Raw genomic sequence first — 25207 nt, forward strand, 5'->3', positions numbered from 1 at the left:
GCCTGTTGTAGTCCAAGTATACTGGTATTTTACTATTAGAATGTAGAAGAATTCAGAGAAGTTCTGGTTTAACGACATTTCTAGGCCTGATAAGCATATATGAAATTCTGAATAAAAGAGCGGATTGAATTATGGCATACAGACCTGCTCCGAAATTCCCGATCTTTTATTTGAGAAGCTCTTTTTCTTTCAATAAAACCCCAGAATCCGACAGAAATAAATGAAATTACAATTCCTTTGAATCCATCACAACTCCTAATTGGATAAACTTTATTACAAGTAAAAAAAAAATTAGAGAATTTCCGCTTGATCAACTGATTACTAAATTTTTTTAAGGCCCCTCTATGGCATCTTTTGAATAGTAATTATCTTTACTTACGAATAAGAGAGGTAAAAACCAGCACTCAATGAACCCGAATTCGTTTTCTGTAAATGTGCCAGTTTCTGCATGAATACAAGCACTCCGTTGGCTGATTATATATCCTTCTGATCCTACGGACTTACCCATTGAAAACTTGTGAGTGTAGCCTATCAGTACAAATAAGAGTCGCATTCGTGTATTTTCGGTATTTTCTATTCGACTACTTGCGAGACCGAAAGTGATGTGAATTCGCATAATTAATTTCCCCTTGTGTGTTAGATAACGGATACAAAACATGGACATGATTGCTTTTATTGGAACCATATGGAATAATTTTACCCCAGTGTTTTGCCGAGCTCAAAATGACTAAATTTCCCTTTTGTCTGGATTCAAAATCAATCGTTCAAATTCATTCTCCTGTTTAGCTAATTCAAACTATAATCATCGATGTTTGACTCAATTTAAAAGTTATTCAACTAGGCCTATAAAAAGAAATTTTAGCGGTTATTTCTTTAGACAGCTGATTTCTTCCAATGCGTTTCAGGAAGACTATTCAATGACCTGCGTTTCGCACAGCAAAAGATATAATAAGATTTCAATAAAAGAATGTAATTATTATTATCGTCAGCTGTCACGGATGCGATGAACGAGAAGAAATGGAGATTCCAGCTGAGTTCACGCAGTACGAGTGGCTCTCAATTGAGGCCGTAATATACGTTGGAATATTCGTATCCAGCGGATCCTTCCGCCATCTGTGAGAACCGGAAGACAGTTGACAGTGCGGTAATGAAAGCGGCGTACCCGCGTACCGGCGCTCTTGTTGGCTGACGGCCAACATCTCGTCAATATTTCCAGCAGGGCCAGCAGCCCAGCACCCGAGAGTGAACAGCAGATCTACCAATTGATTGCACACACGTAGATAGTTCCTGACTGAGATCTCGGCAAATAGAAAAAGTCAAGAAGATAAAAAAAAAAGAAAAGATTGGCTGTCGTCCAAATAGAAGGAATTATACCTGATTGCAGCTCGAACTAGAAATTATTATTCAATGTAATTACTGACATGTGTGTAGTGAGTTAATTGAATCAGGAATTTTTAGTCATGACGCTAGAGCATCATATAATATGATTTTCATGCGTGTTCTCTCTATAAAGTGTGTAGTACGCCCGCATAGTGTAAGGAATGGTATATACGTAATAGATTAGCTACATAATAGATGCGCTGAAAAGCGGCGGAGCGATGCGCGCGCGCGCAAATCCGCTCTCACTTCACACACCCACACACACACACACACACACTGCTGCCTTATTGTGATGTGTTTGATCAGGGGTTTATACAGATAAATGGCTAGCTGTCTTTATCCTCGCTGAAATGATCGCTATTAATAGAATCCATCCAAAGAAACAAACAAATAAGTTAATCCAGGAAAAGTATCGGCTACTAATCTTTAGCGCTTGGACGGATTTGATATAAATAAAAGGGAAATCAATTTAAAAAAAAGTAAGCGCTCAATTTCGTCGCCTGGGTCTATTTTCAAAAATATATATTTAGAGGTGGTAATAATAATGCCGTGTTTATAGGAAAACAACGAAATCCTGGAGAAAAACAAGAGAAGGAAAAAGAATTCAATCATTTCAGGTCAGCAGGCTGCGTCAAACCGGGGGCCAAATAAAATATGATACAATAGGAAAAGTGACTGGTCGGATAGACAGTCTGGTCTTTGTGTGTGTGTACGGCCTATATCTCACATATATATACTATAGCGAAAGCTAAAAAAAGAAAAAAAAAATGTTTGATTTCGTATTTTGTGTTATTATTATACTTTTTGTTTCCTTATATTTCTTTCGAGCGGGGAATAGTGTATAAGGTTGGGTCTTGTATATTCCTCCCGATGTCGACTAGAGAAAATCAATGCGCTCAGTGTGGAGAGTGGCGTTCTCTCGGCAGCAGCAGCAGCAGCATATAGAGCTGTGCTGCTCTCACCCACTCACGCCAGCTGCTGGCTTGAGCGCTTGACTCGATTCCGTCTATTCGGCGAGTTTGTTGAGGGCACACCGACCCGACCATTGGCCGCGCCGCCTTGTGTATAGCCAGAGAGCTTATACACACACACACACACACACACAGAGCAGTAGCTATATACCAACCAGGCGCATCTGGGAATCGCATGATTCAATAGCTCTCTCTTTCTCTCTCTCAGCAGCTATAGTGTGTGCTATATTCGCGCTATATATGCCCAGTGTGTGTGTGTGTGTCGAGTCATTTGTAATGTGGAGCTGACGGGTTTGCTCCGGCTTCCATCTTTCTCTTTTTCCCCCGACCTTTTTTTCTTTTGTCTGTTTGTGTGTGTGTCCTTCTTTCGTTTTTTCTCCCATTATTATACGACTATTATATAGCACCTACTAGCTACTTTAGTGCATATAAGCTCGGCTGATGGGCGGAGAGCGGAGGGGTGCGGGGAGTTATAATATTCTGTGGCGATGACGCTCAACGCATCAACCTATAGTCCTATACTTATATGTGTGGGTTACATATTGCGCAACATTCCTCGGTTGCCGACGGGCGGCATACCGAGTTAACATGAGAAATTGTTACGCGAGAGAGTCGAGCAGACTATAGCGTTGATTGATCCAGCACACCCCACGCGCCACTAAATGTTGGATGATGATGGAACACTTTCCGTCTAGCTCCTTTTCTAACCAGCCCAGGATCTCTCTATCTTCATTTCGACTTGGCCATTATTTAGATCTAACAGCAGCAATGCACTTGGTGAGTGGGGCTTGGGGTGGAATAGACACTGCGTCTATGTATAAGGACAAGGTCTCGCCGATGACAAGGAGCCAGGATAAAAGACTGTCGAGGCTTGTGAGCTGCTCTGCTGTCCAACATCTTCCGTCGACCGGATCAGTAGTTCCGTATATAGTATAGACTCGACTGTATATAAATGCATGAGCTCTCCTATACATATCGGCGGGGCTAGTCCAGGAGAATCAAAAGGGAAAAGTTGAAGAGACAACACGACGAGCCAAAAAGTAGCTTCTTCTTCAATTTGCCGCATATCCGACCCGACTTTAGATCGATTCCAATGGGATGACAGTTTCTAAATGACTTTTGCTTTTTCTTCCGCATTTCCTATACGCGGTAGCCCCGACTCTCCCTCCCCCCCACTCGACTGCTGTTGTGTGCATTATAAACCCCCACCAATGCCGAGTCGGTTGACTAGGACGGACATATATATATATCCGCAGTGTCCACCTTGTATACCAACCACACTGCGCTACATGTGCATATAGGGTCGTGCTGTGTGCGGGCGACTCTTGTTTCTTGTGTCTAACGACGATGCTCGACCATCTCTGAATGAATGAATGGCCCCACCAATTTCTCCTCTCTCTCTCAACAATGCCAATGTTTAGACACACAGTCGAGCCTTGATACTTTTGTTTGGTTGAACCCTCGTCACACGTACGGAGGAGAACAAGTCCTGGACACAGTGAAAGACAGCACACACACAGAGAAAAGGAGCTCTGTGATGCGGTAAGAGGACCTAGCATACTATATCGCGGATCGATAATAGGCCCTCTCTCTCTCTACCAGTCCAGCACTCGTCTCTTATTGCCTCAAGGAGAAACAGAATAGAAAAATAACCCCCCAAAAAAATCCGTGATATACACACAAGGAAAAAATACGACCCCTCCCGATAAAACCACATGAACAACAACAACATTACGCAGCACACACAGCACAGTAAGACGACTTTGAAACACACACAAGGCTGGAATTTTAAATGAATCGCCGAGTGTGGAGAATGAAATTCTTTTCTGACGGGCGAATGAATCGAACCGACAACTTTTGATTTCGCCGGGACGATTTTCGTGATAAACACATTCCCCTTTTTTAATAATTGCCGGGTTGTTTTTATTCGTTCTTTCTTTCTTGTGAGCTTCACCGTGTTATTTGTAAGTGGGCCAGAATGTTTGGGAAACACGTAAACCTGCGCTGCTGCGTATATGTATGTGAGGAAAATTGATTCGTGATGAATCGCGGTGCAAAAGTATACACGAGAGAAAGAAAGAAAAAAAAAAACCGGTTGAGGATCGATCGCGGGACCAGGAAAACTGTGTACCCAACCTCACAAAGTCAGTGCGGTAAATTCAATTTTTCTTTTCTTCTTCCCTGGACTGGACGAATAAACAAAAAAGTTTCGAATGAATGATTTTTTCTTGTCGTGCGTAAAAATGAAAATGAAATCAAAAAGAAAGCCGACTTGACACACAATCGTTTAAGTCAAAAGTAATAAACAGCAGTTTGGTTTTTTTTCTTGCCGTCGAGAAAATGTCGGAGACACGAAATTTGAATTTCACACGGAAAAGCACTTTGTGGATTAAGAAGGTCCAAATAATCGAGTCGGAGATCAAATAGGGAAATTTAATTTTGTTGATCTCCTTATCTCTCTCGTGTGATCATCTTTTTTGATTTTGTCATAAAGATGAAATGCTAATCTAAGATTTAAAAAAATGAAAATTCAGAAAGTCGAAAGAAGAAAGTTGCGTTGAGATTCATCCCAAATTTTATTCTCGTCAATGTTTTTTTTTCTTTCGCCCTGGCAGTCAAGGAATTAAAAGAGACAAAAGGGAATGATTAAGTTTTTTCTTGCCTCCTCATTTGAAAGGAATGGCGCGATAGAGTTTTAAAAAAGAGCAATTGAAGAAACAAACAAACAATCAAACAAGCCCTCCCCACCCCAAAAACAAACAAAAAATCCCCTCTTTTACCAACCTCAAACAGGTGCGTTACGTCATCCCCGGGAGACAACACTATTGATGATTGCCCAAGACAACAACAACAACAACAAATAAAAAAAAAGAAATGGAGGAGCAGAGGGGACGTCTTATCTAAGAAAAAAAAATCATATAAATTTTTATTATTATTGTCATATTTGTTGAGTTTCTTATTATTCCTCCCAGAAGAATTGAAACAATCCCCCATTTAAAATTTCACCAGCACACACACGCTCGAAAGTGAAAATTGGGGAATATGAAACACAATCAAGGATTGAGATTTTTAATCATTTTGGTTTTCGATTGATTCATTTTGTGTCTTGATGGGTAGTCAATTTAGTTGAGGAAGAAGAAGAACAAGAACAGGGGGGATGCCAATAACGACACAAAAGGAAGTCAACGGTAGTTCAAAGAGTTATTATATAAGAGTTCCCAAATCAATTGAAAAGAAATTTTCGTATTTGCGTCGGCGGGAAATTTCAAAACACAACCAACAAAAAGTTCCGCGTCTGTTCCAACATGATTTCACTATGAGGGAAAAGAGGAAGAAAAAAAGGGAAATCGAACAGTCATTCGACACATACGAACTGCTAAGGAAAACGAAAGGCTTTATCCTTCCCTCCGATAATAATAATAATGATGATAACAAGTCGTGAGAAGTGAACAGAAAGTGAAATGACGATGAGAGAAGAAAATAAAAAAAAAGAAGTATAATAATAATAAAAGAGCATGACGATGACACCGACGACACACCACCGGCGCTATGAAAAGTGAACTGTGGCCGGTCGATTTTTCCTTATCGATTCCTAATAATAATGAATTGAGAATGTTTGCATCTATGTAGATAATATTAGAAAACATCAGCAGCAGACAGCAACCGCCTCGATTAATAATAATGCATCACAAACGCCAAATAGGAGGGCTTTATGTTTATTGTGGGTGGACAAAATAGATGAATAGAGAGGGCCGTGGGCGGGACAAGAAGAAAGGAGCAATTCAACCCACCCCAAAAAAGAGGAAAGAACTAGAGTATTATTGTAATAATAATAATAAAAAAACCCAAAAACAAATAAGGATGAAAGAAACTATTCCAACAGAAACATCAGTGTTTTTTTTTTTAAGTTTAGTTTACACTATCAACAGCCACTAACGATGTGTGGTGTGTGTATGTCTCAATCTGCCACTTCCATCCAAAAATCGAAATATTCTAATTCTGAATTACAAATCATCGAAAAAGATGGAACACAAAATCAAAGAAACAAAACCCAAAAAATGCATCAGCTCTTTCCAGTAGCTCTAAATCGTCTCGCACACACACACAGTTGGAAAGACGAAGAAAGAAAACATACTATTTCTACATGAGAAAGTTTCAACAAAACTATATAAAGACATCATCAAAAATTCGTAACTCTCTTTTCGCTTCTCGCCTCTTTCTCCCCTTTACTCTCTCTCTCTCTTTCTACAAACATACACACACACACACACAAACACACAGACAAGAGCATGACTTTCTTTTGTGACCTTTCTAGGGCTCTTTCGCGTGTCTCTACGTGGATTCAATCAAATAACGACGACACACACATTCCTTTTCGTCTCGTTTAGTCGCTGCAAGTTTCTTTTTTTTTTGAAAACCCCCCATTCTCGATACAAGGGAGGTGGAAAGCTACCGAGCCATTCAAGAGCACACGATCGAGACGGAAGAGGAATAACTTCCAAAAAACCAAATCAATTGGAAATGAAATAATCAACTACGACTATAAAGAGCGAAATGGAAAGAAAATGAAGGGTGGTTTCGGAGGAGAGAGATTTAAACCTAATGAATGGCAAGAAAACGAAAAAAGAAAGTAATTAGATCGTTGTGTGTGTGTCGGAGAACGTTTATACCAAAATGAACAAGTAAATAGGTGGGAATTACTTGGATCTGTTGATTTTTTTTTTGTTTCTTTCTTTCTTGTCCTTCTGCAATTTTTTTTCGAAAGGTGAGCACTCGAGTGAAGAGAATCAATGGCTTGGTGGATAAGGTTCTGAAAACATTTCGCTATATTGTGGAATGAAGGAGTAGTCTCCAGTTCGCTTTGTGTGTATGTGTGAACGACCCGTAACACCGGGGAGAAGGGGGAGAGATAAGTGGGGAGTTGAAAGTTATTGCAAGTGAGCAAAAATGATTGTAGGGAAAAGGAGGATGTCACGATGAAACGAGAGTGGCGGGAGAGAATAGAGTAGGTGACGCTGGTGGGAAAGGACCAAGAGAGAGAGAGAGAGAGAGAAAAAAAACGGAAGAATAACACCACCATTCATTCTGCGGAGGGAGAAATGTTAATGGACTTTGGTGGGTAGAAAGTGGAGCAGCACACACGCCGGAATAATAATAAAAAAATAAAAAGGAGAACTAAAGGAAAAACAAAACAATATACCCTTTTTTGTAGTTGTTTTCCTCTAGCGCACAGACCCACGCAAAAAAAGACTAGGCGCTCTATTGAATCTCTCTGTTTTGGGCTGCTATTCTACCAAGGATTTTTCTTTTCAAAGTCTATGCCATGTGTTTTTCTCGGCGATTTTTTTTTTTTTTTTTTTTTTTTTTTTACTTTTTTATTGTGTGATTCTATTTCGTTTCGGAAGTGTGTGTATGTATGTTTCCGATGATATATCATCTTGTTTTTTATTCGAAATCTTATTTGACGGAAAACCAAGACCGTCCGTTTCCCACAGTCGGGAAACGCTGCATAGTGACGAGCAATAGCCAACCCAACGAATAAAAGGAAAAACAAAACAACCCAGAAAAAAAGGGGGAGCGACTACTAGATGTTTAAAAAAAAAAAATGTTGCTCGGAAAACTACATTTTTTTTTTTTGTATACTAAGGGGCAGCGAAAGAGACCATTCCGTCCAGCGGCTCTCAAGTATTGGTTTCTTTTATTTTGTGTGTTTGTTTGTTCAGGAAATTTTCGTCATAGGAGCAGCCCCCCTTTCTCCCATTTCACTGTCTGGTGAGTCCTAACTCCTTCCGGGATCCCGTTTCAATCAAATTGACTAACAAGAGTGAAGAAAGAAAGCAAAGGAAAAAAAAAAAAAAAAAAAAGGGAAAGAAGAAATTGGGAGAGTAAGAGAGACCGAGTCAACCTGTCGAAGTCTGTGCAGACTTGCAGAGGGTTGGTGGACGCGAGTAGGATTGAATGAGAGCTAAAGAGAGAAGGAGAGTGAATCAAACTGGGAACTGGGTGTACGAATTATTATTTAGAAGAGAGAAGAGTTAAGAGAGAGCGAGAGATTGGAGGGGATAGGCGAATGGCTGCGTGTGGATCACTCATGTGTGTTTGTTTTGTTTTTTTAAAAGCCAGAGAAGGTTAGCTAGATGTGGAGGCCAGAGGTGAATCCGCGCCTGGATGAGCTGGACTGCGCGAGTTCCGCATCCCACCAGAGGAGCCCAGGTGTCGGTCGTCGGGTCGGAGACATCCCTGCAAGGTGACCATCAGCTTTCGCGATCCGGCCTGGTTTCGATGCTCACACAACCAGATGCCCTGCCAGGTGCCCAACGCCAAACGGCCGTCGCTGATCGGCAAGGTCAACGACGATCCCAGGAAGCAAGCTTTGACGTGGGCGGGCTGATGTCATCCAATATCCGCATTGTCATCATCATCATCACGTGTTGATTGTTTGGCGCGATCGTTATAAGGCGTGCGGACGGACGGACGTAGACAAAAAATCCGATGACAATCCGCCGGAATTCCGGTTGAGGAGATATCCGCGCGTGTCAGTGGGGAGAGGGGTGGAGTGATGGAGTTTTTAACGATCGTAAAGGTAAAAGAGGATTCAAAAATAAAAGAAAATGAAATAAACAAAGTAAACAAACAGAAAGAAAAGAAAAGAAAAAAGGACGGTGAGGGGAGAGGGGTAGAAAGGCAACGAAAAACAGAAAGAAAAAACACATTGAGTTACGGTGATTCTACTAAAAGCTGCTAATTCTACATCTTTGTATACGTCTAATAATCTGAATATGAAAACTAATCTAGTCTTCAAGCCACATCAAATTTGACATTGAGTAATAAATCCAAGTTCAACTTTCTAACTAATCAGACGAGAAAAAATGTACCCACCATATCGTCCGGACCTTCGCACGAGTGCCTGTATGGCAAGCCCTGCTCGCGAAAGAAAAAAAGAAGAATTGTTAATATGTTCTGATTTTCTGAAAATGAATGAATATGAAAAAAAGGAAAAAATATGCATACCTCAGGGATGATTCGATTCAACATCATTTCCATGTCATCCCTAGAAAATGATAAAAAAATTATTAATTAAATAATGAAAACCAGATGAGAAACATTAACAGCAATTACCTGACATCTGGATCCCAACTTTCATTCAATGCTAAACTAGCTGATGTGTGAAGTACTGAAAACGTGAGAAAAAGTAGAATGTGAGCGAAACATCAACACACATGAAATTTGTATTGAAACGTACTTTGAAAGTGAGCGAGCCCCACAGAAAATTGTGAGATTTCAGGTATGAGTCGCAGCACCTCCTCTGTGACTAAGTGGACCCCACGATGCTGAGGCCTGAGGTTGATTCTTCTCTGAAACCAAGCAGAGCCTATTTGGATACCACTGGAACTACGGCTGGATCCGGGTCCACCACCAGTATTGAGTTCACAGCTCATTTGAAAAGCAGTCTCAAGTGACTTCTACGTCAGTTTAATTTCAGGCACAACACTTTGTATAACACATTCATCATAGGGTTACAATACTATCCCTAAATTTCTTCACTCACTTTTCTCACTTCCCAATGTCGACTAAAGCGCTCATTGAACGTTGATGGGTCCAGCTGTCGGTAAACATTTTACACATTTGAATTCCATCTTTCTTCATTGGGCAATGAAGAGATGTGGGCATATTATATTACGAACGCCCTTCATTCCTTTCTACATCACACAATGATCAACTCATTTTAACTGTAAGAAACTTGTACCCCGACTTTCACTGCCAAAATTTCACCAGCGCCATTAACCTAACTCTACCGGGCGTTGTCAAATCATTTTTCGATGAAATAGTTTAAAACATAAATAAAAAACCTATTTGTAAACGAGAATATGTTCTAAATTTTGGGAGAAACTTTGTAAATAAATTTTATCATTACGTAAATGATTAAAGTAAACGTAAATTTTAATGTTAATTTCACCAATCATTATCCCATTCAATCGTCAGCCAGTAGATGGCGTTTACCGTGTACAAAACAGCATTTTGTATTTTTGTATTTCTATTTTTAGATTCTAACATGTAATAAATGTTGCCTTAAAATTTACTAAAACAAGTGCTTCTTTAGTTGAATTAAAACTTCGCAAAAATTCTCGTTACCAATTTCTACCCCAACTCCCCAAGTCACTCGTCAGTCGTCAACTCGTCAGCAGTCCTGCGTGTTTCCGCAATAAGCGCTCTTTTCGACTGTTTAGCCCCCTATTCTGCGGGATTAGATTTTGTTTTTTTACGACACGCTGCGCCGTGTTTCCCGAAGTGTGTGTTGAATCAGTGTTGCACATGGTTTCGGTGATTTAGTCGTAATCTTAAGAATAAATAAAGTAGCCCCATTGACACATTTGAAATAGGCACATTTTTATTTCTGTGGATAAAATGAGTGAGAACACAGAAATTCAAATAAAAAAAGAAAAGGATGTAGAAGAACAACAGATTAAGGAAGAAAGTGAAATTAATCCTATTCAAGTCAAGAAGGAAAGCGAAATTGATCCTATTCAAATCAAGGAGGAAAGTGCCATTGATCCTATTCAGATCAAGAAGGAAAGCACAATTGATCCTATTCAAATCAAGAAGGAAAACGAAATTGATCCCAATGAACTACAGATCAAGAAAGAGTATGAACAAAAAATGTTAATAATTCAAATTATTACTTACTATTAGTTTTTATTTTTCAGGTATGTTTTAAGCATTCGGGAAAGAGTTCTCTGTACGGATTTGCTATCTGCAAAGGATCGTGTATTAATCGATGGTGCAGATAACTCTAAATCAAAAGAAAATGATACAGACACAATAGTTAAAGAAGACTTGAAACTAATATCGGTCAAATTGAAGGGTCAGAACAAAAACCGTCCACCTCCAATGAGATTTGACATCACTGAAAGAATATGTCCTTCATTGGTTGATGTTGCAGAAGATGAAGAGCCTAAAGTATGTCCATACAACCCAACTTGTCGTTACAGACATGATGTAGTAGAATATATGAAGGAAAGGAAGCCTGACATGTTACCTGGAGGATGTCCAAACTATCAGTCCAGTGGAAGGTGTTCTAGGGGTATAAGCTGTCTGTTAGGTGATGAACATGTGACACCAGAAGGGAAAAACAAAATTAACCCAAATCCAACCAGTCCTGGTTCTGAATACTTCAACTTCTTATCCAAGGATCTCCAAAAATCACTCAGAAAGAAAACCTACAACTTCAAGAAAGCAGAGAGTTTTGTAAAAAAGAACAATAAAGATCAAGGTAACAGTAACAACAAGGATAAGAAGGAAAAGATTACTGAAGCAAATGGAGAATCCATCAATGTGAATGCTGTGGCATTGAAAGTAGAGCCCAATAGTGAGAGTTCAGAAGTTGAAGAACCATCAGCCAAGAAAATTAAAGTAGAAATTACTGGCCCAATTACTAATGAAGATATCATCACATTGAAAACTGAAGAAAAGAAAAAGGTATTCAATAACATGTTATTGATATAGTTGTTGTTTTAATAAAGGCATTCAAAATAGATTGATTGGAGGGGTAAATTGTACCTGGCTCCCTTGACCACGGTAGGAAATCTACCGTTTCGAAGGTTGTGCAAAGCTCTGGGAGCTGATATTACTTGTGGTGAGATGGCCATGGCTGAAACACTAGTCGGAGGAGGGCAACAAGAATGGGCCCTCGTGCGCAAACACAAGTCTGAAGATCTTTTTGGAGTACAGGTAATAGTGGTTTATTTTGTTGTTCTTAACATACAATTACCGCTAATTTTTCTTAGATCTGTGGCGCTAATCCATACATTCTAGGAAAATGTAGCCAACTGCTTGAAGAGAACACGGAAATTGATTTCATTGACCTTAATCTTGGCTGCCCAATCGACATGGTGTATCAAAAGGTACAAGTATTTATTGAGCTTTTCGAAGTGTTTGGTTAATAACTAAATTTTAAATTTAAAAAACAAAAAAACAGGGAGCGGGCAGTGGCTTAATGCGTAGGAGGGGACCTTTGGAATCGTCTATCAAGACCATGTCACAATTGCTCAAGATCCCGTTTACTGTTAAAATGAGAATGGGCGTCTATACAGACCACCCATTTGCTCATCAATTAGTAGAAAAATGTCGGGATTGGGGTGTCTCTATGGTGACTGTACACGGTCGTTCCCGTGAGCAACGTTACACACGTCTCGCCGACTGGGATTACATAGGGAATTGCGTCAAAGCCGCTGATCCTATGCCCATATTTGGAAACGGAGACATGATGTCTTACGAAGACTATGAACGAGTAGTGGATCAGAGTGGGGCTGCAGGTAAAAATTGTTTAGATAAAGATCCCCCTTCATGAAGTGACTCTTGGTATAGATTTCAGTTATTATTATGTGTCTTATTCCCGTAGGCGTAATGATCGCTCGTGGGGCTTTAATCAAACCTTGGATTTTCACTGAGATAAAAGAGCGCAGGCATTGGGACATCAGCTCTAGCGAACGGTTTCAGTATATGAAAGGTACATTCCTCTGTTATCATTAGTAACGTTTATGTGAAACTTCCGTTGACATTTCCGTCTTGTATTTATTTAGACTTTTGTAACTATGGCCTCGAACATTGGGGTTCGGATTCCCAGGTAGAGTAACTATTTCCAGCGTAAAAAATGATCCATTAATCAAGCGCTTGAATTGCTTCACCTAGGGTGTGGAGAGAACGCGCCGGTTCCTTTTAGAGTGGCAGTCATTTGCTCATCGCTATGTTCCCGTTGGTTTACTGGAAAGGCCGCCGCAAAAAATGAATCTCCGTCCACCCCCTTTCAGAGGCCGTGATGACCTGGAGACGCTACTGGGTTCACCTAACGCAGGAGATTGGGTCCGTATTTGCGAAATGTTCCTTGGACCAGCACCTGACGGGTTCCAGTTCTTGCCAAAACATAAAGCCAACTCGTGGAAGTGAGGAAAATCATTCACATCCATTTTGTCATGTTTTTTGCTAGTTCAAAGCAAATACTAACCAATGGGGAAAAAAAAAAACTAGTTTGTACCAGCCTTTGCCCGACTTAAATTATCTTGTTTTACGTCATTGAGACAGAAAACTAAACTTAAGTTCAATCCTTCTTCAAACATCAAAAAAGATTTTGAAGATATTTATCGGCAGTTTGTACCAGACCTTTCTTACTGAACGGCGACTTCGTTGACCTTCACGATACATAACTTTTAATCAAGAAAAAGTATGGCAGTGTATTTTCATCACCTTATCTCCCGCCCCTCTGTCATCAGGTAATCCCACGCGATTGTTTGTTTTGTAACTAGTGCTGCTATAAAGAAGGTGAGTATATCCGTCGTCAAATTGATTTATTTAACTTAAAAGAGCACTTGAGATCGCGAATATTTGCACAGTTATGAATTGAGTTCTGTGTAACGTTCGGAGATCGAAGCAAAACGACATAGACAAGTATGAAAACACAAAATGGGAAGAACGCGCGTGGGAGGGACTTCGAAAACGTTGGACACTTTACATCTTCCTGACCAAGTCCCCTACAGCGAATTGCAGGTAAAAATTCATTTTTAAATACATTTAAGATTCGGAACTCATGTGAAACGGTGTTTCGAGTCGCCATTCGTTTGAACGGGCCACATGCACTCGCAGCCCGAATGAATTTCTTTTGTGAATAGCGTCCAACATGATGTTCCAATTTTTCTTTTTGCTAACTGAATGGTTTTGGTGCGTTGAACGCAAGACAATCCCGACTGTAGACAAATCTGTAAATTCGTTTAACGTAAGTGGCGTTACAGTTGGATCTCTCAAATGTAATCGAAAGCCAATCAAGTACCTGTGAACCGTCTTGATGTCCGCGATGATGTAACTTGTTGGCCGTGTGCTTGCACTCAATCGAATGATAAAATGGGGGTCGAAACTCGTAGTCTGGTTCGTGAAGATCCACTCTTTGATTAATAGACTGGCAAAGCGGCTGATAGTCCTGAGATTTCGCAGCAGAAATGTAAGACAACAATGGTTTCGTTAGGCCTAAACTGAATTTGATGGTTCGAAAGTAAAGTTTTTGTGTACCGGTAACGATTCACGTTCACGAGTCAAAGTTGGACGCCAATTACGGTTGATGGTGTTTTCTCCGTACACTTCATTTTTCTGTATAACAAGTTTGAGCATTTTAAACCAAAGTTTTACCCACTGGTTTTTAGCAGGGGACTTACCCGAAATGGAATGGCTGCCACAGGACAGTAAATCCACTGGACGAAGATCAAGAAGAAGAACAAAAATTTGTTTTTGGGGACGATTGGAGCCATGGCTACTGCTACCGCTGACACTTGTTTCAACTATCCTCGAAGTTTGGGAGACGTATCCGAGAATATATACCCCGGCAGCTCCAGCGTGACGTCTGACTTTTCCGTAAGGCACCTGACACTATATTGTTTGAACGAGGCCAGTGGGAATTTCCAAACGTTAGTATATATACGTATTCACAAGTTTTCATCTCGCGTGTATATGTGTGGGCTAAAGGCTGCGTATGGCACTGTTCTAAAACTGCTACTTGTGGGTGGGGCAAACGAGGAGGGGAAACTGGAGACTTCGTGTAGGTTGGTTATTTATCTAATATCTCTTCCAAACGCCATTATAACTGACAACATCACCGAATTTGAAACTAGACTTTCAGCCTATCGTTCACGTGATGCCCATGCCCTCCTGTTGAAGCTGACCAGACTTTTGTAGATTGCCTTGGGTTTTTATTAATGGAAAAGGTAATCCTAGCCGGCTGTACTCAGAAACAGGATGCAATGAAGAATGCGCGTGACGCAAAATGAGCTGCCCTTGCATATATATAAATTACTAAGTGCCTGCCTACGTTTAATTTTGGAAATTTTCCCCCGCAACAGATTAGACGTTGTTATGCAATGAGTTGGGCTGAACTCAATACGATGACCCTTGCACCTGTTTTTCATTGTTGTTCCTCAGTATAAAGTAAATGTCACAATCAGTAAACCAAAAGGAGTCGCTTCTAGATCGGGTTAAAACTGTCTGGATTGACGATAAGATTTATTTTACCACTTTACAAGTCGTTCGACAAACAACAAATAAGCTACACTATACATGAGACACATTCTTATCAACGATTCAGACATGTAAGCGTCCTCATTATTCTTCAAATAGGTGAAAAGTCTGGTGCCATTGACAGAGTTCGGCAGTTATGTTTTGTTGAGACGGAATGGTAATCCGCAGACTGGCTCGTTCTGGTTCGAATAATCTCCACACGAATGGAGTAAATATTGGAAATGGCGCAGACGCAGTCAAAAAATATCACGGGAATCTCCTGACCCAAGGAATCACGTTTCGATAATCAGTGAACATCGCAGGTCTGCGTGATAGGAAAAACCCTGTGATTACTCCTCCTTCTTGTATACTAAATGCTATCTAATTCTATCGATTGTTCCTCGATGCACGATAACGTCAACAACACACCAGATTGATCAGGCTTGTGTCAATATTGACATTTTTATCCGTGATCGGGTAAATTTGGACGTATCATGACACGAATGATTACATGTATTTACTACCCGATATGTGGAGCGATATTTTTACATTTTCGCGTGCTCGTTTCATCAAACGCAAATTGTATTAAATTTTTTTTTCTCAGCAAAATGGCGATCCGAAAAAGACCGCCAAAAGCAACAAAGAATGTTATATGGTTTATCGACAGATGGCAGCGGTGTCAAGCTTCTTTTCCCCCCTCCCTCTAGCTGGTGTGTTATGTGTATTCATGGTCGAAAGAGAAGTTTTCCACCAGATGCTTGTGGATATACTAGACTGGCTGGAAGAACTGGTGGGTGTCCCTGGTAGTTGTTGAAAGGAGGAAAAGAGACGGAATAAAGTACGAGGACTTCACACTCCGCCCTTGAGGTAAGTCACTAAATATGACTGACCTAATCTTGTAGTGATTTAAAAGAATTGGTTTGTCGTGTTGTCGATGACGACAAGTTCGGACGTGCCTTGTGCTAGCTGTGGAAGTGCATCTTATACGTGTGTTGTGAACGCCCCACACGAAGAAACGACGAACGTGTGTGTTTGTGTGCTGTTTTTCCAACAATTTTATAATATTCACCCTCCCTCGTTTCTTTTATTTCCAAAAAAGTGTCGATAAAAAAGCTCAGCTGCCCCCACTGTTCCAACAATTTTGGCATTCTTCCGAATTTGGCCCTTTTGCTCTGTCGTATTTTGACTTGGACGCCCTTTGTTTGGTATAATTATATTCCTTTATTATTTCTAAATTTTTGACGAAGGGAAAACGTTTCGAACGAGTTAAAAATTATTTCTTAAGAACGTTGAAATGTGGAGGCCATGCCTCATTATGTTTTGTGTTCCGGTTGAGACAACGTCTCGAAACGTTTTTATGGAAACGTGGATTTTGTGCTCATAGATATCTGTGTTTGTGTGTTGCCAGTGGAAATTTTGGGTGTGTGTCAGTGCATTCAAAAATAGGAAATCACAAGAGAGTTGCTTTCGACATAACACACACACACACAAGTCTTTAAAAAACCCTCAGCAAAGCAGCAGCAGCCATGTTGGTTATTGGTTGAAAGGTGCCCCAGGGTTTTGGGAAGTTTTTCCTGGCTTTTTTTCCTACTCATTTTTCCCTTTTTTTAATTCCAAGAGCACTCGAGCATACACAACGAGAGAGAGACAAAAATGTGGAGGAAACGATTCCCAGCTTTAATTTTCAAGTTGTTTTATATTTCACTTTTCATTTCCTCTCTCTGGTGGCCATCTAAGACCTAGCAGACAAACACACACACACTAAGTAACCTTGAAAGTTTTTGTTGTCGTCCTTCATCAATTAGATTCGAAAACTGGTATTTCGACTTGTAACTGGTGAATGTCGTTCTTCTGTGTTTTCATTTTCGATGGTGACTTTGACCCTTTTTTATTTCTGTTTTTGGCGAATTTGTTTTCAATTTTCCCCAAATTTGGTTGCGACGACATTTGCCGGTTGTTTTTCTTTTCCATTGTGGCCGTTCCCGGCATTTTCCATTTCCACTTCCCCCCTCTCTTTTTTCTATTTGATGATTACATTACATATTCGGCGTTTCATGGTTGTTTAGGGGAGGGTTATTTTCGAAGGCTGCCGCGTGCTGCCATCTAGCGTCAGTCAGGGCTACTCGCTTGGATTGTTGTAGGGGTCATTCGCCCCTTTCTATTTCATGTCCAAACAAAACAAAAAACGTGACACATCTGCGCCTTACCTCCCCATACATCCCCACATTTCCACCACTGACATGGGGGATTTCTCTTAAAAACAAAAAAAAAGTAAAAATCTGCTCTCAATTTCGAAACGGAAAACAACTTTTTCCCCTCCGTAAAACTTTCCTATCAACGACTAAATCAACAGAGATAATAATAATAATGCCTGTCCTGGGGTCAACGTTTCAAGTAAACACCTTTTTCAGTTTCTTTTGTGATGGTTTTTTTCTTTCTTTCGGGGGGTAACAAACAACAAAATGCCAATCATTTAATAGCTAAATAGAAGAACCAGAAACCTTGGAGACTCATTAAATAGGAATCTCTTGGAACCGGATTCTCACTCTTGCTAGAAGAACAACTTCTTCTTCTTATTTCCACGAGAGATAAAAAGGAATCGTCTGTGTAGCAAAAATGGTCGAGTAGTCGAGTGAGGAATTTCGAGTTGTTGCTTTGAGTTGCCTAGAGAATTTTTCCGAAAGGATTCCGGTTTCGTCCCTTTTTTTTTATTGATTAATTTATTTTAAAATAAAAGTAAAAAAAAAAAAAAGGTTTTAAAAAAATATGAGTTGGGAGGGCGTTGCGCCTTTGTTCTTCTTCTATTTCTTACCCCCCGCACAAAATAGATATGCGCCCCCACCGAAACTCTCCGTGAGACCATTGCACTTGTGTGTGTGAGTGTATAGCAGCAGCAGCATATTGATCCTAGCCCGAGGCTACACAACACACAAACACCATACTCCGGGACCCGACATCTTTTTTTCTTCTTTTTACCCCTCGTGAGAGAGAGAGGGTGGGGGTATTATATATCGAGAGACTTGCAGTAGAGAGAGAGAGAGAGAACCATTTTATTTTTTATTAAATAATAAATAATATATTAATGTCGACTTTGTTTTAAAATGATCTCGAATTTCGTAAATGTTCCTTGTCGTTGGAGTAGACGGACATCCGGAGTGGTTTTGATTGTCGACATGGTTCGTTGTACGCAAAGTTGATGCGACTAAACTTTTGAAATGTTGAAAAAGATTTGGGAAAAGAGTTTTTTTAATTTTTTGTTCGTTCAAAAATATTTAAAGGGTTTCTTGTTCAGCAGCAGCAGTGCCTTAGTGGTGGTGGTGGTGGCGGCGGCCAGTCCTCTCTCTCCCACCGACGCTTTTATTGATCCAGACCTACTGCCAACCCCACATCTGGGTTGAGCACCCCCTCGGATTTTATCCCTCCATCTTGGGTTCGATCCATCCGTCTATGAGTTTTAACATCCCCCCTCCCGAATCCTCCATTGTGTGACGACACGATCGATAGTCGTCGTCAACACACACGACCACCCCATCCTCCCTCCCCCTAGAGTCTTCTGAATCAATGAGGGAAGAGAGGACTTTGTCTTTTCGTTCGTGGAAGAGCCGAAAAGGAACCGATTTTTTAAAAAATAATCACGAAGTTTTTGCCATTTCAATTCTAGACCGATGCTCCATCTCTCGGCCGAACGTGAATTTTATTTTTCATTAATTTTTTAAGAAAAATCTGGGGATTGAGAAAATGTTATCAGAGAAAAACTTGGGACAAAAATGAGTTTCAATCTGAAAAGGGAGGAAGAAAAAAGGGAGGTAGTAGGAGGAGTCTGAGTGTAATAGTTCCCGTAGGGGAAGAGAGAGAGTTGGTAGAGAGGGGGGAGACCGTGAGGGGCGTTCGGGTGTAGGGGCGGCCATTTCCACCGAAACGAGCCAGTCGGCTGCCAACCTGCCTAGAGGGTTGTTGGTTGTTTGTTTCAACAGGAAAAAAAGAAAACGAAAACATTAGTATTTCTTTTTCCTTCTCCACCGATATTATTCCAACCCGGGAAAGGCTCACGCACAACGATCGTGTCAAGGACAGCAACACCAGTACCAGTGTCTCTCTCTTTCTGAAATCAAACTTTTTTCCCTATTGTGGTCTCCATGGTGATGTTTCCGTCCATCCAACGATTCAACGGGCATTTGTGCTGTGGGAGAAAGAAAAGCAGTAGTCGCTGGGTTGTTTGGACGATTGTTTGCTAACTAAAGTGTCGGTTGGTTGCGCCGATTCCTTTGGAGAGCCAAAGGAGAGTTAGAAAGTGACCTTTTTATTTTACACTCGAAAATTCATGGAAAGTGAAAACGACCAAAAAATACAAGAAACAAAAAAGAACTGAGCGGCGCTTTCTAGTGTAAATTCGAAAGAGAAAAGATATCTCGACTTTTTAGCCATTCTAGTGAAAACCAGCTCTGACCGTGTCTCTCTCTCTCTCTTTTTCGTTTTTCTCGGTCGTCAAGTGCAATTCCCTTTCGAAGGGAAAGACCGTAGAGTTTGTTGGGCAGCAGCAGCAGCTACACAAGTGTATGTGTGTTTGTGGTATCTTCTTCCCTGCCCAGCGAGAGAGAGAGATATACTTTACTAAATATCCGATAACTTTTTTTTCTTTTTGGGTGAAGACAACCGTCTTTTGTGTATATGTGCCGTTGTGTAATCATTTCCGCTGTGGGAACAAACAATGGAGACGAGGTAAGCGGACGGTATTTTTTGATGTTTTGTTCCCCTACGTATTCCTTGTGTGGCTTCTTCTTATCCTCGGTTTCAACAGCGGAAGTTGGCCACGCTGGAAGATGTGGATATGTTGAAAAAGAAAAAAAAGTGGAAGAAAGTTTACACCACTGGGTGTATATGTCCGTCCGAGCAAAAGTATTGATTCGCTATCGACTTTTGGGGTCTGCGAGTCGACTACGGGAGTCGACTCCGCTCGTATACATTTTCCCTATTTTAGCCCTACACACACACACACTCCCCCCCCCTTCTCCACTTCCTCTTCCACCAGACTTTTTTTTTCCGTTTCTCAATCGATATGGCACACGCAGCTCACTCCTGCTCCTCACTCGCAAGAGGGGGAGGTTGTTATACGTGGTGGACGAGGGGTGGAGGAAATATTTCCATTCTTCTTTATTAGGGAATCTTGTCCGAATCCATTGACCCCGCCCAAGGATTTTTTCAGGGAATTTCACCGACCCAAGTTTTTTCTTTTTCTTTGCATCATTAAACAGAAATTGGGATGATGATATTTTTGAAAAAAAAAAAAAAAGTTTTGCTGAACAGAGAAAACCCCCCTATCCTCCCCCATGTGAAAACAGCTGCTTGAACCTGGTGCAGCTGCTCGGCCCTGGGTGGTGGCGATGATGAAGAGCATACACACGTAAAGAAAAAAAAAAAGAGACCAGCTGTGTTTTGGGCTTGATTCGGGATGTATTTTTCGACCCGTGGTGGATCTTTTTTAAAGGGCGAACCAACACACAGACACACACACACGACATGGCCAAGGCCCGTGCTGCTCACGAGCACTACCCCACCCCCCCGGAGGAAAGAAAGAAGGGTGGGATGTGGGATAGAATGTTTGGTTGGGTCGGTACGCAATGGAGGAAATATCATGCGAGATAACACGTTTACAAAAAAAGAAAGAACCTGAGTCAGAGCTAGAGAGAGAGAGAGAGGCTTTTTGAGTAGCCAACAGACTCCCCCCCTCGGGCACTACCGTCTCTTTGTCCCGATGCTGGTGGTTGGGATACTACAGTTTGTTGTGTTCCAGGAGTTGGTGAGGGAGAACACAGTAAGGCCGGAGAAATTGCTGGTGGACCTTAAAGGTTTCCAGAAGAAGAAGAACGAAGAAGGGCCAACCAGACCAATCTGGTGAAAAGAAAAAGTTGTATAAAGAGGTCACGAAGAAGAAGAAAAAAAAACCCGAGAAAACGGGAAACTCGTTTTTTCTCTTCTTCTTCGTGTATAAATATCCCTATACTGTGCCTATAGCCTTAGAGGGTTATTTTGGAGAGCGTGAATATAATTTTTGTTTTTCCCTCCTCCACATAGACCCAAAGGGCTTCTTCATCCGTCCGCTCCCTCTCGGAGTAAATAACAAACAGCTGGGCGCAGAGATAAACCTCTCTCTCTATTTTGTCGAAAAATGAGTTTTAATCTTATCTCTCTCTATTGTGCGTGTTGTTTTTATTTTACCGGTTGTGAACGAGGGTGAGAGAGAGAGAGAGTCTGGTTACGTGTTCAAATGGATTTTCAATGTTAGGAAAGAGAAAAAAAGGCCCACCAGTCAAACCTTAGTAGAGGTCTCCCCCCTCTCTCTCTCTCTCCTCCCTTTTTCTCTCTTGTTTTGACGTTGGTGGGGAAACTTGCGCATCCGGTGTTCCAGCCGGAACAAGTTTGAAGCAGATGATCGTCGTAAAAACGGAAAAAAGGGGCTTCCCGTCAGTTGTTTGTTTGGATGTCGAAAGAAAATTCGTGCAGCTTTTTGAATATTGATTTTATTTTATTTTTTTTCAAATTTTATTATATTTTTTCCTCATTTGTTTGTTTTGCTTTCGATTACGATCCAGTAGGTATCGCAGTAATCGCTCGGGCGGAATCCTCGGCCAACAACAGAGCGCAAGCGCCAGTAGCACCGCTAGTAGCAACAATTCCGCCAGTTCTTCGTCTGGGGTGTCCATAACCTGGACAAGGAGTTGCCAGGTAATATTCGATGGTTGCATAAAAATCTGTTTTGCGGATCTGTCAATCAATAATTTTCTGCATTGATTCTTTCTTTCTTTAATTTCCAGGCAACGTGCAGCAAGCAGCCTTGTTTAAGCTGCGCGGGCAATCCTTTGTTGACGCCCAGCAGTCAAAGTGGTGGTGGTGGTCCAGCCGCAGCAGCAGCCGCAGTCGCAGCCGCTGCATCCGCAGCTGAAACGGAGCATCGTATTTACTTGCGCAGTCACCGGCAGCGACGCAATCAACAGCTGCTGCAAATCCAACAACAACAGCAGCAGGTCGCCAATTTAACCCTGCGTCCATGGACGCGGTCCCGTGCGCAGCAGGTGCTGCACCACTATCAGCTTGAGCAACTTCACCCGTCTCACACCGGTATAATATATATCTTATCATTGCGTTGACATGTTTACACCTTTTTCTACCGTTATGAAACCTCAATCACCTTTCTTTTTCTAATGATTGTGATTAGGTGTCGTCTACTTGACTAATCCGAGCGAGCGGGCCGCCAGCAAAACAGGAATACCCTTGGTTCAGCAACTACCGCCACCGCCGTTACCACAACAACAGCAGCAACAACAACAGCAGCAGCAGCAACAACAGAACGTCAGATTGGCCTTGGCCGCTGTCACCAGAGCCTCATCATTGCCCACGGGTAAGACATTTTGAAAGTTTGTTGTTTCGTTGATTCGGTTATTGGTCGACAACTTGAGCTGACTTGTACCTTTTTCTTCTTCTTCTTCTTTCTCCCATCTTCTTCTTCTTTGTGCTTCATTCCTTCCGTCTGTCTGTCACATTTAAAAAAAAAGTACGAAATCAAGTTAGTCCGCGCCGCAAATGAAATCGAACGGATCCAATCAGTCAAATTAATTTTTAATTTCTCCTTTTCGTTTGTTTTGCAGGTGTGGACCGGCGTCGCGTGACGCGTGGGATGACAATGGGTCAGAAGGTGTCTGGCGGAGTTAAAGGTCTCAGCGGTCGGGAAGGCAGTCACTCGTCGCTGGGCGGAGCCAAACCATCCAATTCTCGGCATGAAATGCCACACGATTTTACTAAACCTTCGCGGCTGGAAGCTCTGCTCGACATGCCGCCCACTTCCAGGTATATACACACATGTCAATCGATATACATACTGAAACAACAATGCAATCATTGATTTGAATTTTTAAAACCAAACAACAGGGAAGTGGAATTGAAGCATGCGTGGAACGCGGACGACCGGTCGCTCAACATCTTTGTCAAAGAGGAGGATCCGTTGACGTTTCATCGGCATCCAGTGGCTCAGAGTACGGACTGCATCCGCGGCCGCGTCGGTTTCACGCGCGGTCTCCACGTCTGGGAGCTCAATTGGTCGACACGCCAGCGCGGCACTCACGCCGTCGTCGGTGTCGCCACCCTCACCGCCCCTCTCCACTCGGTTGGCTACCAGAGTCTGGTGGGCAGCAACGACCAATCGTGGGGCTGGGATCTTGGCCGCAACAAACTCTACCACGACTCGAAAAACCAAGCCGGCACCACTTACCCGGCCATCCTCAAGTCGGACGAGAATTTCACCGTCCCAGATTCGTTTTACGGTGAGAGAATTTCGATGGCAGTACGCGACCGAGATTTTGTTGTGTGTGCGTGTGTGTGTGTGTTTGTTTGCGATAACCATCAACCACTTTCTCTTTTTTTTTTCTTTTTCTCCTTGCGAAAAATAGTCGTTTTGGACATGGACGAGGGAACGCTAGCCTTTGTCGTCGATGGACAGTACTTGGGCGTGGCCTTCCGAGGTCTCAAAGGCAAGAAACTTTATCCCATCGTCAGCGCCGTCTGGGGGCATTGTGAAATTACCATGAAATACATAGGAGGACTCGATCGTGAGTTTTGACAACTTTTACCTTTTCTCTTTTTGGATCATTTTCGTAATTTGTTTTTATTTATTTATTTTCCAGCTGAACCATTGACGTTGACAGACCTGTGCAGGCGAGTGGTTCGACAAACGGTGGGCAAACAGCGACTCGAGAGGCTGGACGAGCTCAACTTACCGCCGGCTCTCAAGAGTTACTTACTCTATCAACACCGGCGATGATCCGTACCGCATCGCAGATGAAGTTGTCCATCAATCAACTCTCTAGAAAACAAAAATACCAGAAGAAGAAAAAAACAAACAAAAAAAAAGGCGATTTTTTAAGGAAAAGGAGGGCCCATGAAAACGGTTTACAAAGAACAATTTTTCTCTTTTTATAAAGGAGCTCTTTTGAAGTTTGAGCTCGACGATTTCCAATCTCACTTGACACGTCAGTGGAATACAGATCCTGAGAAGAAGGAATTCCCCCTCCCTTTTTAACCAAAATACTGTTTTTTTAGAAATTTTTAAAAATGAAACAAAAAATGACCATCATCTGATCACACACCCGACCCCCGTGGATATAAAAGTGTTGTCTGCCTCCTTTAATTTTTTCATTTTTTTTTTAAATCATCTGTCGGTTCCGTTTTTTATTTTTCATTTTTTCCGACCTCCTCCTTTACACTTCCGCCAGACTCTTTTTTATGTGTAAAACGTTGGAATGATTTTTGTTTTGTATGTGTCGTGTGTGGGAGAGGGGAGGGTAATTAGGAACCCGGGAGCTCAAAATTGAAACAACAAGAAGAAGGAAAATATTTCACTCCTTTATGTTAAAAGAAAATCATCTTTTTTTCGGTTCGGGAAAAAAAACTTATTTTTCTTTTTATGTAATTTTTCCCTCCCCCAACACATTTTTGTTTTATGTGTGTGTCTGTGTGGATGTTTGCGAGACCAAAAGAATTCTTTTGTTTTATCTTTGTTTTCTTGTTCCGACACGGATCCCATTTAGACGCTCCCCTCATTGAAAAAAAGATTGACAACGTTGTCAGGCGTGTGTGTGTGTTATGCGGCATGCCAAATTTGTGTAATTCGGAATCTAATGCTGCTCGCAAGAAAAGAAGGAAAAAGAAAAAAGAAGCATTTTTTTATTGTATGCATGTGTGCCTGTATGTGTGCTGTATTGTACGTCTTTCCCAATTTTTATTTTACAAAAATCGACCGTGTGAATCTGTCCTCCCCTCTCCACTTTTCC

At 41.4% G+C, this 25207-nt stretch overlaps 4 protein-coding genes across 11 annotated transcripts; 2 read left to right on the forward strand and 2 right to left on the reverse strand.

The window, feature by feature from the left end:
- Nucleotides 1-4903: 4903 nt before the first annotated feature.
- On the reverse strand, nt 4904-10347 carry LOC124195880 (UPF0047 protein YjbQ-like). 2 transcript variants are annotated; one of them, XM_046590512.1, is made up of 5 exons: nt 9595-10193; nt 9471-9525; nt 9363-9402; nt 9231-9272; nt 4904-5943 (listed from the first exon to the last, which is right to left on the reverse strand). In XM_046590512.1, exons 1-5 carry the CDS (start codon nt 9788-9790, stop codon nt 5899-5901), a joined length of 378 nt encoding a protein of 125 aa, XP_046446468.1. In that variant the 5' UTR covers nt 9791-10193; the 3' UTR covers nt 4904-5898. The 2 variants fall into 2 exon arrangements, with proteins under 2 accessions (XP_046446468.1, XP_046446467.1); XM_046590511.1 differs by lacking the exon at nt 4904-5943 and adding an exon at nt 6052-8738 and having other exon boundaries at nt 9595-10347.
- Nucleotides 10348-10526: 179 nt separating this feature from the next.
- Nucleotides 10527-13388, forward strand: LOC124195874 (tRNA-dihydrouridine(47) synthase [NAD(P)(+)]-like). The gene is made up of 8 exons (XM_046590498.1): nt 10527-10996; nt 11057-11828; nt 11886-12080; nt 12137-12253; nt 12328-12664; nt 12751-12858; nt 12932-12975; nt 13041-13388. Exons 1-8 carry the CDS (start codon nt 10758-10760, stop codon nt 13293-13295), a joined length of 2067 nt encoding a protein of 688 aa, XP_046446454.1. The 5' UTR covers nt 10527-10757; the 3' UTR covers nt 13296-13388.
- A 288-nt stretch (nt 13389-13676) lies between these two features.
- On the reverse strand, nt 13677-15104 carry LOC124195881. Its single transcript, XM_046590513.1, has 4 exons — nt 14552-15104; nt 14409-14486; nt 14173-14319; nt 13677-14101 (listed from the first exon to the last, which is right to left on the reverse strand). Exons 1-4 carry the CDS (start codon nt 14642-14644, stop codon nt 13931-13933), a joined length of 489 nt encoding a protein of 162 aa, XP_046446469.1. The 5' UTR covers nt 14645-15104; the 3' UTR covers nt 13677-13930.
- Nucleotides 15105-16204: 1100 nt separating this feature from the next.
- Nucleotides 16205-25188, forward strand: LOC124195876 (protein gustavus-like). Of its 7 annotated transcripts, none has more exons than XM_046590506.1 (8): nt 16205-16253; nt 21980-22109; nt 22199-22502; nt 22600-22782; nt 23030-23228; nt 23310-23701; nt 23828-23986; nt 24062-25188. In XM_046590506.1, the coding sequence occupies exons 5-8, from the start codon at nt 23059-23061 to the stop codon at nt 24196-24198; spliced, it is 858 nt and encodes a 285-aa protein (XP_046446462.1). In that variant the 5' UTR covers nt 16205-16253; nt 21980-22109; nt 22199-22502; nt 22600-22782; nt 23030-23058; the 3' UTR covers nt 24199-25188. The 7 variants fall into 7 exon arrangements, with proteins under 7 accessions (XP_046446462.1, XP_046446461.1, XP_046446460.1 ...); XM_046590505.1 differs by lacking the exon at nt 16205-16253 and adding an exon at nt 16486-16591; XM_046590504.1 differs by lacking the exon at nt 16205-16253 and adding an exon at nt 16488-16591 and having other exon boundaries at nt 21977-22109.
- The last annotated feature ends 19 nt before the right edge of the window (nt 25189-25207 follow it).

The sequence above is a fragment of the Daphnia pulex genome, chromosome 6 (assembly GCF_021134715.1).
Source record: "Daphnia pulex isolate KAP4 chromosome 6, ASM2113471v1".
Taxonomy (NCBI): domain Eukaryota; kingdom Metazoa; phylum Arthropoda; class Branchiopoda; order Diplostraca; family Daphniidae; genus Daphnia; species Daphnia pulex.